The sequence below is a fragment of the Pteronotus mesoamericanus genome, unplaced genomic scaffold, assembly GCF_021234165.1.
Source record: "Pteronotus mesoamericanus isolate MK-2021 breed Mesoamerican mustached bat unplaced genomic scaffold, CSHL_Meso_final contig_48, whole genome shotgun sequence".
NCBI classification, from domain to species: domain Eukaryota; kingdom Metazoa; phylum Chordata; class Mammalia; order Chiroptera; family Mormoopidae; genus Pteronotus; species Pteronotus mesoamericanus.
Window position 1 is genome coordinate 2,558,412 of NW_026555180.1, and position 14,334 is coordinate 2,572,745.

Sequence of the window (14,334 nt, forward strand, 5' to 3'; positions counted from 1 at the left end):
AAAACCCTTAATGTTCCATTTTTGTAAGGCATAAGTTATTTTGCATAATTCCCAGCCTCAATACCCAGTTACAGAAGAGGGAGAAACAGGAGACTTATTTCTCTTAAATTCCAGGGTCTTCTGGAAACACACAACCACAGATTAATGTTTAATATTACCCCTGACAATCTTATGATACTCTATTTGCCAACTGTGAGTAGGATTTTCATAGAGTTATTTTGAATAATGTCCTTGGTTATAAACAGGCTCATCCACTCAGTCTCCAGAGTGTCAGGGGTTCTTTCTTACACTCGGCTTTTCTGAAGATCAGAACTATGAAAGCACAGGCAAGACTTCTGATTCATCTCTATATGGCTTGACTGTTTTTGCAGGCATCAGATAAAGAAGATTTTTCCAGAACCTTGAGTTATAAGACAGAGATTTATCAGCTTTCCACTTCAGAACTCTATGAGATTTCAAAAGTTTTAGTGATTGGGGCAAGAATGTGAAGTCACTGATGGGTGTAAATTCAATTAAGATTATTTTAATTTTCCTTTCCACCAGTGCTTCATGAAGTCCACTTTCAAGTTCATATCTGACTTCATTAGACATGTAACTTTTACTGAGGACGATGATTAGTCTTCGGCTTTGCCCTATTAAGGAATGGATTTCATCAACAACAGCTGAAAATGCAAGATGTGAAATATTAATTTAAGAAAACTAAAATGGTGAGCATGAAATAGAAATCATTTTGCACAGTCTAACTTGGTATTATTTAACTCTGAAGTTCACAAGTTTTTCTTTAAGACAAACCATTTATTCTCAATTTGGTATGACTATTAAAGCAATTATCTAGGTCACAATAATAAAGAATACTTACTTAGCACTTACTCTTTGCCACATCTTTTACTAAATGTTTTACATATATTAACTCATGTAATTATTGTAATGACCCTATAAAGAAAGCATCACCCCTGTTTTTTACAGAGGAGGAAATCAAAGCACAGAGTGGTTAAGTAACTTTCCCAGAGTCACACAGCTAGTAAAGGGCAGAACCAGACTCTGAACCCACATGGTCTGGTTCTGGAGTACTTGTTTCTGACTATTATACTGTTTTGCCTTTCCACACATACATGGGAGCACATTAAAATAGGAATTTAAAAATAAAACAAAATCAACAACAAAAAAACATGATGTTTTTTGGACCAGAGGTTGACAAATTTTTTTCTGTGATGGGCCTGAAAGTAAATATTTTAGGTTTTGCAGGTCATATAGCTTTTGCCACAACTCACCTCTGCTGTTGTAATTTAAAAAGCAGCCACAGACAACATATGAGCTTGTGGCTGAGTTTCAGTGAGGGTGGAATGGGTAGTGGATTGCCAACTTCTGTTCTAGACCTCTATCCCTTCTAAAATAGAGAGTTTTCAACCAAAACTCATTACAACTGAGAACAAATTATTCTTTTTTTATTAATTTATTTACTTTTTAAATACATTTGTCTCTGCCTTCCCCCCACCTCTTTCCCTTGCCCCCTCCCACCTTCCCTCCCTCAGCTCTTCCCCTTTGGTTTTGTCCATGAGTCCTTGCTATATGTTCCTTGACTTTCCCCTTCCCTTCCCTTTCCCTGCCCCCACCTTCCCTCTTGTCTCTGTTGATTTCTTTTCCTTTCAGTGTTGCTGGTCATATTTTCCTTGCTTCTTTATTTTTATTTAGGAACTAAGAAGAAATCTTTTTTACAAAATCACTGCTAGAAAATAATGGCACAATAATAGAACTGATGTAATAGCAAGCAATAATGCTTTCTAAATTCTTAGAGTTGACACAAAAATATCACAGTGTTATAAGCATCTGACAATTTAGCATATTATTTTTTTGAGAAGTTATTTATAACTAAACAATTGTAATGAAATGAAAAATAAAATATAAATCAAAATCGTGTATTTTCTCTTTCAAATTTGTAAGATAGGAAGGAAAAAGCACAATCATTTCTTATTTACTGCCACATCTTCTCTGCCTAGTTTGGAATTTGGCACAAGGATGGACTCAGTAAATGTTGGATAAATTAATAAAGGATGATAACAATGAAGATGTTTATATCACATCATTTGCAACACATCAGCACTCATGACACTAGCTTTCAAATGTTTGCTCTGGAAGACTTCAGAGAAAATGTGGAGATGTTACTAAATATCTTTCATTTTCATTGTACTTTGCTTCAAGATACATGTTATGGCCATTTATATTTATATATTAACTTAAAATTGAATTTCATAACTAAAATATGATATGAAACACCAATCTCCTTTTGTTTTTTTCCAATTTTCCTATTTTCTACTTTAATTTTCTCACCAATGTCCACACAATCAAGAGCAAGCATTTTTGTTTATAGTACAAAAAATCATGTATTAAATGAGGGTCTGGTTCTGCTGTACAAAATATCAGCAAAAGAGGTATTCTTAATTACTGTGGAGCATTTCTAAACAAATGCTTCACAATAATGTCAGTTCTGAAACTGGTTCTAAAAATGGAATGCTCGGTCCCTTTCCCAAAATTTTAGAGAACTGTGGAGTGCAGTGAAGAGACAGGGTCCTAGAGAGGCCATTAATGGGAGCAGTGCAGTTAGCTTGTTTTCTCACTAATCATTACACTGATTTAGCTGATTATTCCTGGCCAGAGGATAATGTTTAATTGTTTTTAAGGAAAACAGGGTTAGGCTAAGCTATTCATCTTATAAAAAGAAAGTATTTCCACTAGTTTTCTATCTTGCTTTCCCTTTCTTACCTCTTCCAGGCACCACATCCCTTTCAAATATGCATAACTTATACCCAAAATGTTTCTCCAACACTCTGGGCAAAATCTCCACAGCGAAGTAGTGTTCCTCTCCATCCTCAGGTCGACATTCTTTTAGGTAAGACACAAAAGCATCATATGTCTTTCCATCTAGGAGGGAAGACATATTATTCCTTTAATTAGTATGTAAATGAAAGTTTAAGTTTAAATTTCAGTGAAAATCATGAAAATGGGAATGGATATATTGAAAAGTAAAAGTTAAATATAGCATCTTCGTGTCCACACTCATCAACTTATACACATTAAATATGTGCAGTTATTTGTATATTAATTATACCTCAATGAAGCTGCTGAAAAAATAAATATTTTTGATAGAAAATAAACTGAAAAACAAAGCAACAGTTAGGTAACTCCCAACAGCCTTCAAATATTACTTGTTTCTATGATTTTTTATCTCTGAATTTTTAAATGTCAAAAACAAGGAATAACTTAAATTATTATTAAAGACAAAAATAGCATCCCAAAACCTTGTATGGTAATTGAGCAACCAATTATCAAATGTTTTTACTTTTAAGTTTGAACATCAAGACTCCTACTGTTTGACACCAAAGAAAAATAGAAAGACATGTAAGTTATAGATCAGAGAAATAAAGGAATCAGAAGATAATAGAGGACCAAATAACCCAAATGTGTCCTTGTTCCAGCATTGGAAAGCAAATCTCACCTTGGCTTATTCTACTTACAACATTTAATTCTACCACCAGCCCAATGCCTACCCTCAAAATGACCCCCTTGGAAGTGTTGATAAAATCAGTAGTTACAAAATAGTCACAGAGATGTAAAATAGAGCACAGGACATATAGTCAATAATATTATAGTTACTATGTATGGTGCCATGTTAGTACTTGAAGTATTAGTGGGAACACTTTGTGAAGTATATGATTGTCTAACTATTATGCTGTACACCTGAAACTAATAGAAAATAATACTGAATGTAAACTATAAATGAAAAATAAAATATAAATTCAAAAACACAACAATGTTGAGTGCTTACACTGGAGAGTGTGAAGAAACAATAGAGGCAACTGAAACAATACACTATAGAAACACATGCTATGGTATTTTAAAATATTATATAATATTTATATAATAAATACCAATACAAAAACTTCTAGTCTATTTAAAGGTTTTCATTGATGATAGCATCTTTTCCTATTTTATCCCTAATAATGAAGCAGTATTCAGTATTCAAATGCCAAAGGCACATATTGGAGAGTAATGCGTTACCTAAATAACAAAGGTCATTCTATTAACTGGGTTACTAAAAAATCATATATATATTTTTCTATCTTCATCCAATATACTTGAGAAGAGGTAACACACAAATGCAACAACTTGAAAAGTTTACAAATAACACATTGGCAGACACAAGAGAGTGTAATACAAACCAAATAAACCAAATAATCTGGTCAGAGAATAAGGAGCTATCTTGGGTACGCTTTCTGAAAGAAGAAAATTTTGAGTCAGCTCCTAAATAAGGTGATATATGCTAACTCGAACAGTAGAGGAAGAAGGGGAAGTGGTAGAGGGAATGCTTTATCCATATCTCATGGCAACTGTTTAGATTATAGAGGAGTTAGATTTATGCGTGATTCCATTATTGGGATTAATGTATTTCCTATTGAGTTGAAGACTAAGTATTATTGGATCCTTTATTAAAATTAAATAGGATGAAACCATTCTCGGTCCATATTCTTTGTGGTGCCACAGCATTTATGCTTGACAGCCCAGCCCAATTTCTTTAACAGCATCCAGGCTCATATAACAATACTCTTTTTCTGGCAAAATCTTCTTCAGTTAAGTTCTACTTATAGCACTCTCCCTCAGCAGTTTGAGTCAGAAACTACTGCTGATTTAAAGTAATTGCTTAGCTCTGGCCAGCGTCACTCAGTGGATTGAGTGCCAGCCTGCAAACCAAAGGGTCACTGGTGCGATTCCCAGTCAGTGCACATGCCTGGGTTGCAGGCCAGGTCCCCAGTGAGGAGGTGCACGAGAGGCAACCTTACATTGATGTTTCTCTCCCTCTTTTTCTCCCTCCCTTCCTCTCTCTCTAAAAAGTAAATAAATGAAATCTTTAAAAGTAAAAAAGCAATCGCTTTATAGAATTGCACACATGTAAATGACAGGACATTTGGTCAAAATTGCAGAATTAACATGCATATCAAATATAGATTAAAAATTGGTAAAAGTTGGTAAAAAAAAAAAAGTTGGCCAACTTAATGTAATCAGTAAGTGGGTATCTTGGAAAATTCTGTTAGATTGCTGTGAAATACAGCTATTTATTAATATAAGAGTGAGTGCTTTCACTAATACAGTCATTATTTCAGTGATTAATTATAAGAGGGAGTGGTTTCATTAATACAGTCATTATTTCAGTGATTAAAACAGGCATCAAGATATAAAAAAATAAATAAGTACACTTCTAAAAAGGCATATTTTTTCATAATCAGATTTAATTAATTGCAATAAATTGGAAAGATAATTCAGTCAAATTTATATTGTGATATACATGTGATATAGCTTTACTCTTACCAATGAAAAATTAGTTTTTCACTATTAATTGGCTTTCAAATTAACTTTTCCAAGACATTCTTTTCTTGGTTTAACAAATATACTAACTTATATTATAGTTTATTTTTTAACCCAATTAATGGAATCTTTGTTGGCTTTAATAACTCACAACATGTCCAAAATAACTAATTTAAATGCTAATAATTTTTTTTTGGTTCTGTATAAATAAAACCAACATGTGAATGGATATTTGGGACTACAAAGAGTCAGTCAGACCAGTGCTTCTCAAACTCTGTGGCAAATAACCATGTTTTCCGTTAATTTTAGTTTTTTTGGTTGATTGGTTTCTTTCATTACCAATCTTTCATAAAACAATAACTGAATACATTGTTGGATAGTGCAGCAATATAAAATTTCAATAATGTAAAAGTTTTAATTTTTGTACTTGTAGCTCCATTTTCACCTTTTCACAAATGAGCTCTATCCATTGGCCACAGTCTAAGTAGAGTTGCTGTGGAGCACATCTGTAAATGTTTCTGTGCACAGCCACATAGAAAGCTAAGACATGCGAATTAAAAAAAAAGTATCTTTGAATTGGGTCAAACACAGCTACAGGGATAAACAAAAAATCTTAGTTGAAAATCAGAAAGAGATATTAGTGAATGCCCATTCTGAGATTTGTACTGATCTATGCAAGTAATAAAATATCAAAACAAATCTCCCAGTTCGTTGGAGCTTCTCTCCTTGGCAAAATCACACACACACGCAGGCTCAAATCTAAATGAATTCTTTTTGTTAATTTTATATCAGTAAATTAAAAGTTGTACATGTGAATAATGAACCTATAAAAAATCTCAAAAATATAAAATGTCTTTATAACTTGAGGTTAGGAGGGCCTTTCTACTTATGACCACAAATCCAGAAACCATAAAAGAAAGAATAAATTTGAATACATTAAAGAATCTGTGACATAAACGAAGTCAAATGACAGATTACAACCTGGAAACAATATTTGCATTTCATATTATAGACAATAGGCTAACTTCCTTAAAATGTAAATTACTCCTCAAAATACACAAGGAAAAAAGCCAACAACCCAATTTAAAAAATGGGCAAAGGAAATGAATGGTACTTTGAGAAAGGATATGCAATTGAGTGTTTACCAAATAAAAAGTTGCTCATATTCTTGCATAGTAAGTGAAATCCAAATGAAAATTACATTTGAAATACAACTTTTCAAACTATCAGATTGGCAAATATCCAAAAGGTTGTGGATAAATCTCTGGGGAAAAGCTAGTCCCATCATTTAAGGTGGTAGGCAGTACAGTCTAATGGAGGGCAAATGGGCACTATCTTGCAAAATAACAACTGTATGTCTGCTTGGTATGTCTAGAAAGTCCACTTTGGGGAATTTTTCTTTCAATTATACTGCACATATATGAAACAATGACTGTACAAAGCTATCTGTCACATCATTTCTGTAATAACAAAAGGTTGTAATACAACCCAAGTATCTATCAAAAGGTGACTAAATAAACAGTGGTACATCCACAGAAATAAAACTCTGTAGGGTTTTATCCATAGAAATTAAACCATTAAAAAATGACTTTATAAACTGACATGGCAGGGTATCAAAGGCATAGTAAAGCAAAGTTCAGAATAATGAGCATTATACAACAAGACTTGTTTTTTTAAACAAAAGTAGAATAAGATTCATACTTGTTTGGGTATACTGTCAGGGGATGATGTGAGAAATACAGACATGAGCAGGCTGGTAGGGAAACTTTCTACTGTATAATTTCTCTGTGCTTTGAAATATTCCCTGCACATACATACATACACACATGCGTTCACACACACACAAACACAAAAGCAAGTACAATGGGTTAGATTGACTTTTTAATTCAGTAATTATATTCAATCTTGAAGGCTTTTACCCACCTTTAAAAAATATAGGGAAACTGAGACAGACTCACCAGATCAAATAGTAGTAGGTAAAATTGAGCAGATCTAGTGGGCTTCTAATTCAGGGTTCCTTAAGGTACATCATGCAACCTCCTCTGCCAGATTAAAGTAATGAACCATACTACAATTTAATTCCATTTAAATGATATTTATTGCGTGAACACACTGTATAAGGTGCCCAGAAGGTATGTGAACAATGACATAGAATTCCTGGGATCAAGCATTTCATAGGGCCTTTAGTAGGACATGACATACATACAGAAACAAATAGAGAACAGTTTTTGGCAGCATATAAGCACAAAAAAAGATGGCACAGACAACATCCATAATGGATGATACATTTAGAGCAATTTTTTCCCATGGAAAACCTCTAACACATTAAGTCAACAATATATTCAAAATAAGATGAAGTTTAATGTTTCTTTATTAGGTTTCCTAAGAAAACTATAGGATAAGGAATCTCAACATTATGATATGTTACCTGTTAATGTTTCATCTCTTCCCATGAAATGTCTGTAAAATAGAGCCAAGTCAACTCTATAAATGACAACCACAATCACTAGGCACACGACTACCCCCGAGATCAAAATAGTTACGATTATTCCTCTAATGAAGACATGGCCTGGGATATCAACCAGATCTGCTAGAAAGAAAGATAAAATGAGAATAATTAATCAAAGAAGTTTTATCATTGTCTCTCACCATTAGGCTGCAGATGCCAGTTTTTACCATTAATACTAATCCAGTTGTCTATCCAATATGTTCCACTGAGTTATTCTATAATCCTTCCCTTAGTTTGGAGCAATGATCTATCTACACCCTTTTTTTATTTTACTTTTTCTCTTTATTAAACTTATTGGGGTGATTTGGTTAATAAAATTATATAGGTTTCAGGTGTACAAATCTATACTACATTATCTGTACACTGTATTGTGTGTTCACCACCCCAAGTGAGGTCTTCATCCATCACCATTTATTTCCCCTTTACCCTCTTCCTCCTCCTCCCAACCCCCACTGTTGTCTGGCAATTCCCACACTGTTGTCCATGTCCATGAGTTTTTTCCTCTTTTTTTTCTTCTGTCTCTTCACTCTTCCTCCAACATCTGTCAGCATACTCTACTCCCATTTTTAAATAATAAAGATATTTACATGGATATACAGAGACTTGAACTGAAAGCATTGTAATGTTGTCTATCCCTGTCTGTGTAAGTCAGATCTCTAGGGTTATATAGCACTAGAGTGAAATACAGAGGGAGGAGCCAAAACATGAATTTCAGAGAACAGGTTTTGACCATATGTTGAGACACATCGTCCTGAGAAAATAAGCACTTAACTGAGATCATCTGAGCTCCCAGTCTGGCTCTATTTTGTGTCCTAGGAAATGTCACTGATGTCCTTAATGTTAGTATCTTAACCTGTAATATGAGTCTAATGATTGCTTTTGGGGAGAAGATTAGATGAGATATTGCATCTAAGTAGTTGACATAGCATCTGGCACAGAGCTTTAAGAATTTTATAACATTTTTTATGAAAGCATCTTTTGAGAAAAAATACCTTAGAATGATTCAGTTTATGCTCACTATGGACAATATGAAATAACATGAAAGAGTAAAAAGAATAAAATAGTTTTTAACAACCATCCACAATGTGGTAATAGGCACTGCTAACATGCTAGTATATTTCCTTTTGGGTTTCTATATTCCCTAAAAATATTGACTTAATTGGGATATGATAATTACTCTTTATTGTATAGTATATTATATGTAGTTCACTAGGTCTTTAAAGTTATAATCTCGATATTTAGAATGATTGCAGTTTTTTTGTAAATATAAATAATGCTGCAATGAACATATGCATAAACCTTTATGTATATTTCTGATTATTCCTCTAGAGTAGATTCTAAAGGTTGAGGGAGTTCTATGTAAAATAGTATAAACAGGCATAAAGCTCTTGACATCTTTGCACAAATTTTAGAAATGATCTTTCCCATAAAATTAACTACTAGGGTATCAGTAAGCCACCATATTTGCTTCATAAGTAAACTATGAATAAAGCCAGACCCTGGAGTTCCTGCATCTTTAAGAGGTCTGCCCATCCATGACTGTGCCACACAGATACACAAACACACACTTTCACACTGGCACATATTCTCCTTCAGAGAGAACGGTGGAGTAGAAGACCCTATAACCCAGATGAAAGTTGTGAACACAGCAAAAGGAAACATGATCAGGATAGAAACCTCTATTTCAGGGACAGAACAATCAAGCACTAATCTAAGAGGGGAGAAGTGGCTTGGTGAACACCAGTCATCAAAGATCCAGGCAAGACAATGGATCAAACAAAAATAATGGATTTGAAAACCTCTCCCTCACATGTTCATGGACCAAGGCATGTATGTCCACATGAGGTGGAAGAACATCTGTGACAATTCCTATAGAAGGTAAAAGTATCAAGTAAATTAGTTAATTTCAAAGTTTTAATCAAGTCTAAGCTTTGATATCTTTACTTGTTGTGTGACATGAGGTGAGTTTTTTCACCTATAAAAGCTTGTTGTAAAGATCAGGTTAAATAATGGTAAGAGCTTAGTGTAGCATATCATATAATGAACACATAAAGAATGTTAGCTATTATTATTAATGCATATGCTACTCTGATATATAGCCTTAGAACAGGCGTTATAGGTGAGCTGCAAATGGTAACCAGGATCTCACACCTAGAGAGGGAGTTTCTGGCCTTAGGTTCCATCTCCCTCACTTCTTCAGTTTATCACCAAAGCCAAGACATAACACACACACTCCTGTTTCTCTCTCCCTCTCTCATCTCTGTTTTTCTGTTTCTCTGTCTCTGTATATCCCTTTGTCTTTCTCAGAATGTAGCCCTTACCTACATATTATGAGGTGGATGCCCTAGCCTGGGAATGAGTAGTGAATGAGTACTAACAATGGGAAAGCATAGTTTTTTTTAGCTCAGACACAGCCATTCCTAAGTTGCTACTAGGCTAAAGGATCTGGGTTACATTCCTTGGTGGAGGATAGAGGTGGGTGATTTTCAAAAGTTCCATTAGGTATACAATGAAAATATGAGTCCTCTGATCAGAACCATCAGTTGTCCACTTTTCAAGTTCGGGAACTGACCCAATGAAGAGAATTGTTCTTGAATGGATAATTGTTATTGACTGAATGACCACACCCTAGGGCCCTTGTGCCCAGTGCCCACTAAGGTAGGCTGAAGGCAGCAAGTACTCCCAGTATCTTTGGCCTCACCCTCTAATGAACTGGACACTTTCCTCTGATTATCTGGCTGAGCCAGTGCTGTCCTGACTACCTCCCATGACCTTCATCCACCAGCACCTCTGTCCCCAGACTCTACCTGCCTCTCTGTTCTGGTACCCTGGCTTCTGCATAGGATTGGAATATCATTGAGGACAAAATAATACATTTTCTATTGTCATTCTCTGCTTGGAATCTGGGCATGAGGGGTTCCAACATGAGCTGAGCACCAGTTCTGTTCTGAACACCTATCACACAAGGTGTTCACCTTGCAGAAGACTGGTTTCAGGTGCATAAAATGAAGACATGATGATCTTTGACGAGTCCCTCAGCAGCAACATTCAAAATTTCAAAAAGACTTCCAAAAATAAAACTTTCTCATACCTTTTTTCATCAAGATGAAGCTTTTGGTGTCTATGTCCCCCTCACTGGCCACAGTGCAATTATATAAAAAATTTAGATTTATTTCATTAATATTTTCAATTCTCAATATTTTTGAAGTGTGCCATTTGCCCTCTGAAGTCCTATAAGAGAGGAAAATAATTTAGCACTAGGTTTCATTCACTGCCAGCAACATTATCCATGAGAGAAGATTTCATATGTGCAATTACTCAAATGCAGCAGCTTTGTGACTCATCAGGCTCTCCCTTTCTGGTGGGAACTCTTAAAATGTGGCCACAGGAACCTCCCACTCTTCCACAAAGCATTGGATCCAACTGATACAGCTCTCATGGACCATCTGGGAATGATATTATGAACTACCTAGAATTAAAGTGCCTGGAAGGAAATTATGGTTAGTTAAAAATACAAGACTGCAAATGATTCAGCATAGACACAGATTCATATCAAGTTTGTGCAATACTAAACATCACTTTTATTTTGTTCAGGAGAACTGGGTAGGTGAGACAGTGGCTGGTGGACCAGGCGGTCCCACATTCATGGGCAGATAAACTGGGAGGAAAACCTGGGGAGTGAGACAGACCATGCAACCCAGGATTCCAGCTCAGGAAAGGAAATCCTCAAATCCTCTGGCTGTAAAAACCTGCGGGGTTTGTGGAAGCAGGATAAACACCTAGTTTCACAGGAGTGTTTGTTGGAGAGACCCACAGGGTCCTAGAACGTACACAGACACACCGACCCAGGGATCAGCACCTGAAACGGCACAATTTGCTTGTAGGTACTGGGGGAAGTGGCTGAAAGCTGCCAAGAGTCAAGCAAGTGGCATTGTTCCCTCCCTGACCCCTCCCCCAAATACAGGCCACAACACAGTGCCATGAGTTGCCCTGCCTTGGTGAATACCTAAGGCTCCATCCCTTACAATGTAACAGGTGTGCTGACACATAGAAATATGGCCCAAATGAAAGAAAAGATCAAAACTCAAAAAAAAAAAAAAGACCTAAGTGATGAGGAGATAGCCAAACTATCAGATGCAGAGTTCAAAACACTGGTAATCAGGATGCTCACAGAAATGGTTGAGTATCATCACAAAATAGAGGAAAAAGTGAAGGCTATGCAAAGTGAAATAAAGAAAAATACACAGGGAACCAACAGTGAAGGGAAGGAAACCAGGACTCAAATCAATGATTTGGAGCAGAAGGAAGAAATAAACATTCAACCAGAACAGAATGAAGAAATAAGAATTCAAGAAAATGAGTGGACGCTTACAACCTTCCAGGACAAATTTAAACATTCCAGCATCCAAATCATAGCAGTGCCAGAAGGAAAAAAGATCAAGAAATTAAAAACTTATTGGAAAAAAATAATGAACGAGAACTTCCCCAATCTGGCAAAGGAAATAGACTTCCAGGAAGTCCAGAAGCTCAGAGCCCCAAAGAAATTTGACCCAAGGAAGCATACACCAAGGCACATCCTAATTACATTACTCAAGATTAAAGATAAGGAGAGAATCTTAAAAGCAGCAAGAGAAAAGGAGTTGCCTACAAAGGAGTTTCCATAAGATTATCAGATGATTTCTCAAAAGAAAACTTATAGGCAGGACGGAGCTAGAAAGAAGTATTCAAAGTCATGAAAGGCAAGGACCTACATCCAAGATTACTTTATCCAGCAAAGCTAGCATTTAGAACAGAAGGGCAGATAAAGTGTTTCCCAGATAAGGTCAAGTTAAAGGAGCTCATCATCACCAAACCCTTATTATATGAAATGTTAAAGGGACTTATCTAAGAAACTATGAACAGTAAAATGACAGCAAACTCACAACTACCAACAACTGAACCTAAAAACCAAAAAGAAAAACAAAAACAAACTAAGCAAACAGGAATAGAATCACAGAAATGGAGATCACATGGAGGGTTATTAGTAGGGAGGGGGAGGAGGAAGAAAGGGGGAAAAGGTACAGGGAATAAGAAGCATAAATGGTAGGTACAAAATAGACAGCAGGAGGTTAAGGATAGTATAGGAAATGGAGAAGCTGAAGACCTTATATGTACGACCCACGGACATGGACTAAGGGGGTAGGGAATGCTGGTGGGGGTGGCAGTGCAGGGCAAAGGGGAATAAAAAGGAGGAAAAAAATGGGACAACTGTAATAGCATAATCAATAACATATACTTTAAAAAAATAAATAAAACAACATTATCCTCAGATACTCCCTGGAAAGAAGAGAAACACTAAGTTGTTCAGTGTGTCAGAAAATGACTGAAGACAACCCCTGGTAGCAAGTTTTCTTTCTCTCTTGAAAGAATCTAAGTTTTCCTGTCATTAAATGCAAGACAAATGCTCATCGACATCTGCTTCCCCTTCAGTAACAGGGTCTGACAGCACTGTGTCATCCAGCACTTCCACATGGAGTCATCACCTGATTTCCCTAGAAGCAGGCATCTCTGATAACTGGGACATGGTACCCACTGCAGCCTCCAACTATCTGATACATTTTAGAACACCATTTTGTACAGAAGTCACCAATATAGAATATCAACTATCTAACATTACTGAGAAATAGAGAAGTGAGGCACGCAAGGCCACTGAGAAGCCAAAACAAATGAAAAAAGCTCATACACCCAACTGTAAAAAAAGATCATCTCACTCTCTTAGTTTAGGCTTCACTTTTAATAAGCTTGACAGGTTGGTTTTCTACCTCTCCAAAGATTAACAAGAGAGCACTAGAAGGAGGAAATTAAAAAATGCAGAACTACAGTGGAGGACAGATGCTGAGGAGAAGATAGAAGGGCAGGATAGCCATGCAATTCAGCTGAACCAGCACTTACTGTGCACTGACCATCATGCACCTGCCCCTTGTTTATAGGGTGAGCAGCCTGTAAACAAGTGTCAACAAGAATTGAGAACAGATAGCAGGATCATGAAGAATGCTTGAATATTTTTTCAAAGTATAAAATGCAGTAAAAAACTCAAAAGTGCAGCTAAAATGATAGAAATCTTAGGCTCGCTGCTTATAACCTGAGTGTATCAGTACGTTAATAATTACAATAATGATCCAAAGTCATTGAGAAACGTTTAAATTACAATAGACTTAGCTTTGTTTTAATAAGTCTGACCATTCCTTAGTGGAAGAATATATATCATTTAAGTATTAATACATGTCATTTGGAATATTTTGCATGAATACTGCCTCCTAGATATTTATATCTAATCATTATCCTGTTTGCTTTTTCTACCTGTTATTGTGTTTCTAATTTCCATGAATGGATTCTGACAAGAAAATGTTGCAGTAATTACTATGCTCAATGTCAATGCAGGTGACTTGTAATTTAAATTAGTATTTGCTTGAAACAATTTCTGGAAA

At 35.7% G+C, this 14,334-nt stretch overlaps 1 protein-coding gene across 4 annotated transcripts in view; it reads right to left on the reverse strand.

Moving 5' to 3' along the window:
* Positions 1-312: 312 nt before the first annotated feature.
* IL18R1 (interleukin 18 receptor 1) overlaps positions 313-14,334 on the reverse strand; it is a 41,175-nt gene continuing 27,153 nt past the window's right edge. For 2 of the 4 annotated variants that reach the window (XM_054577959.1, XM_054577960.1), the window contains 4 exons: positions 10,959-11,098; positions 7,787-7,948; positions 2,761-2,919; positions 313-662 (listed from right to left, as the gene is read on the reverse strand). In XM_054577959.1, the coding sequence (XP_054433934.1) occupies positions 313-662; positions 2,761-2,919; positions 7,787-7,948; positions 10,959-11,098 (811 nt within the window). Of the gene's footprint in view, positions 665-2,753; positions 2,920-7,786; positions 7,949-10,958; positions 11,099-14,334 lie in introns of all 4 variants that reach the window. The other 2 variants (XM_054577962.1, XM_054577961.1) reach the window with 2 other exon arrangements.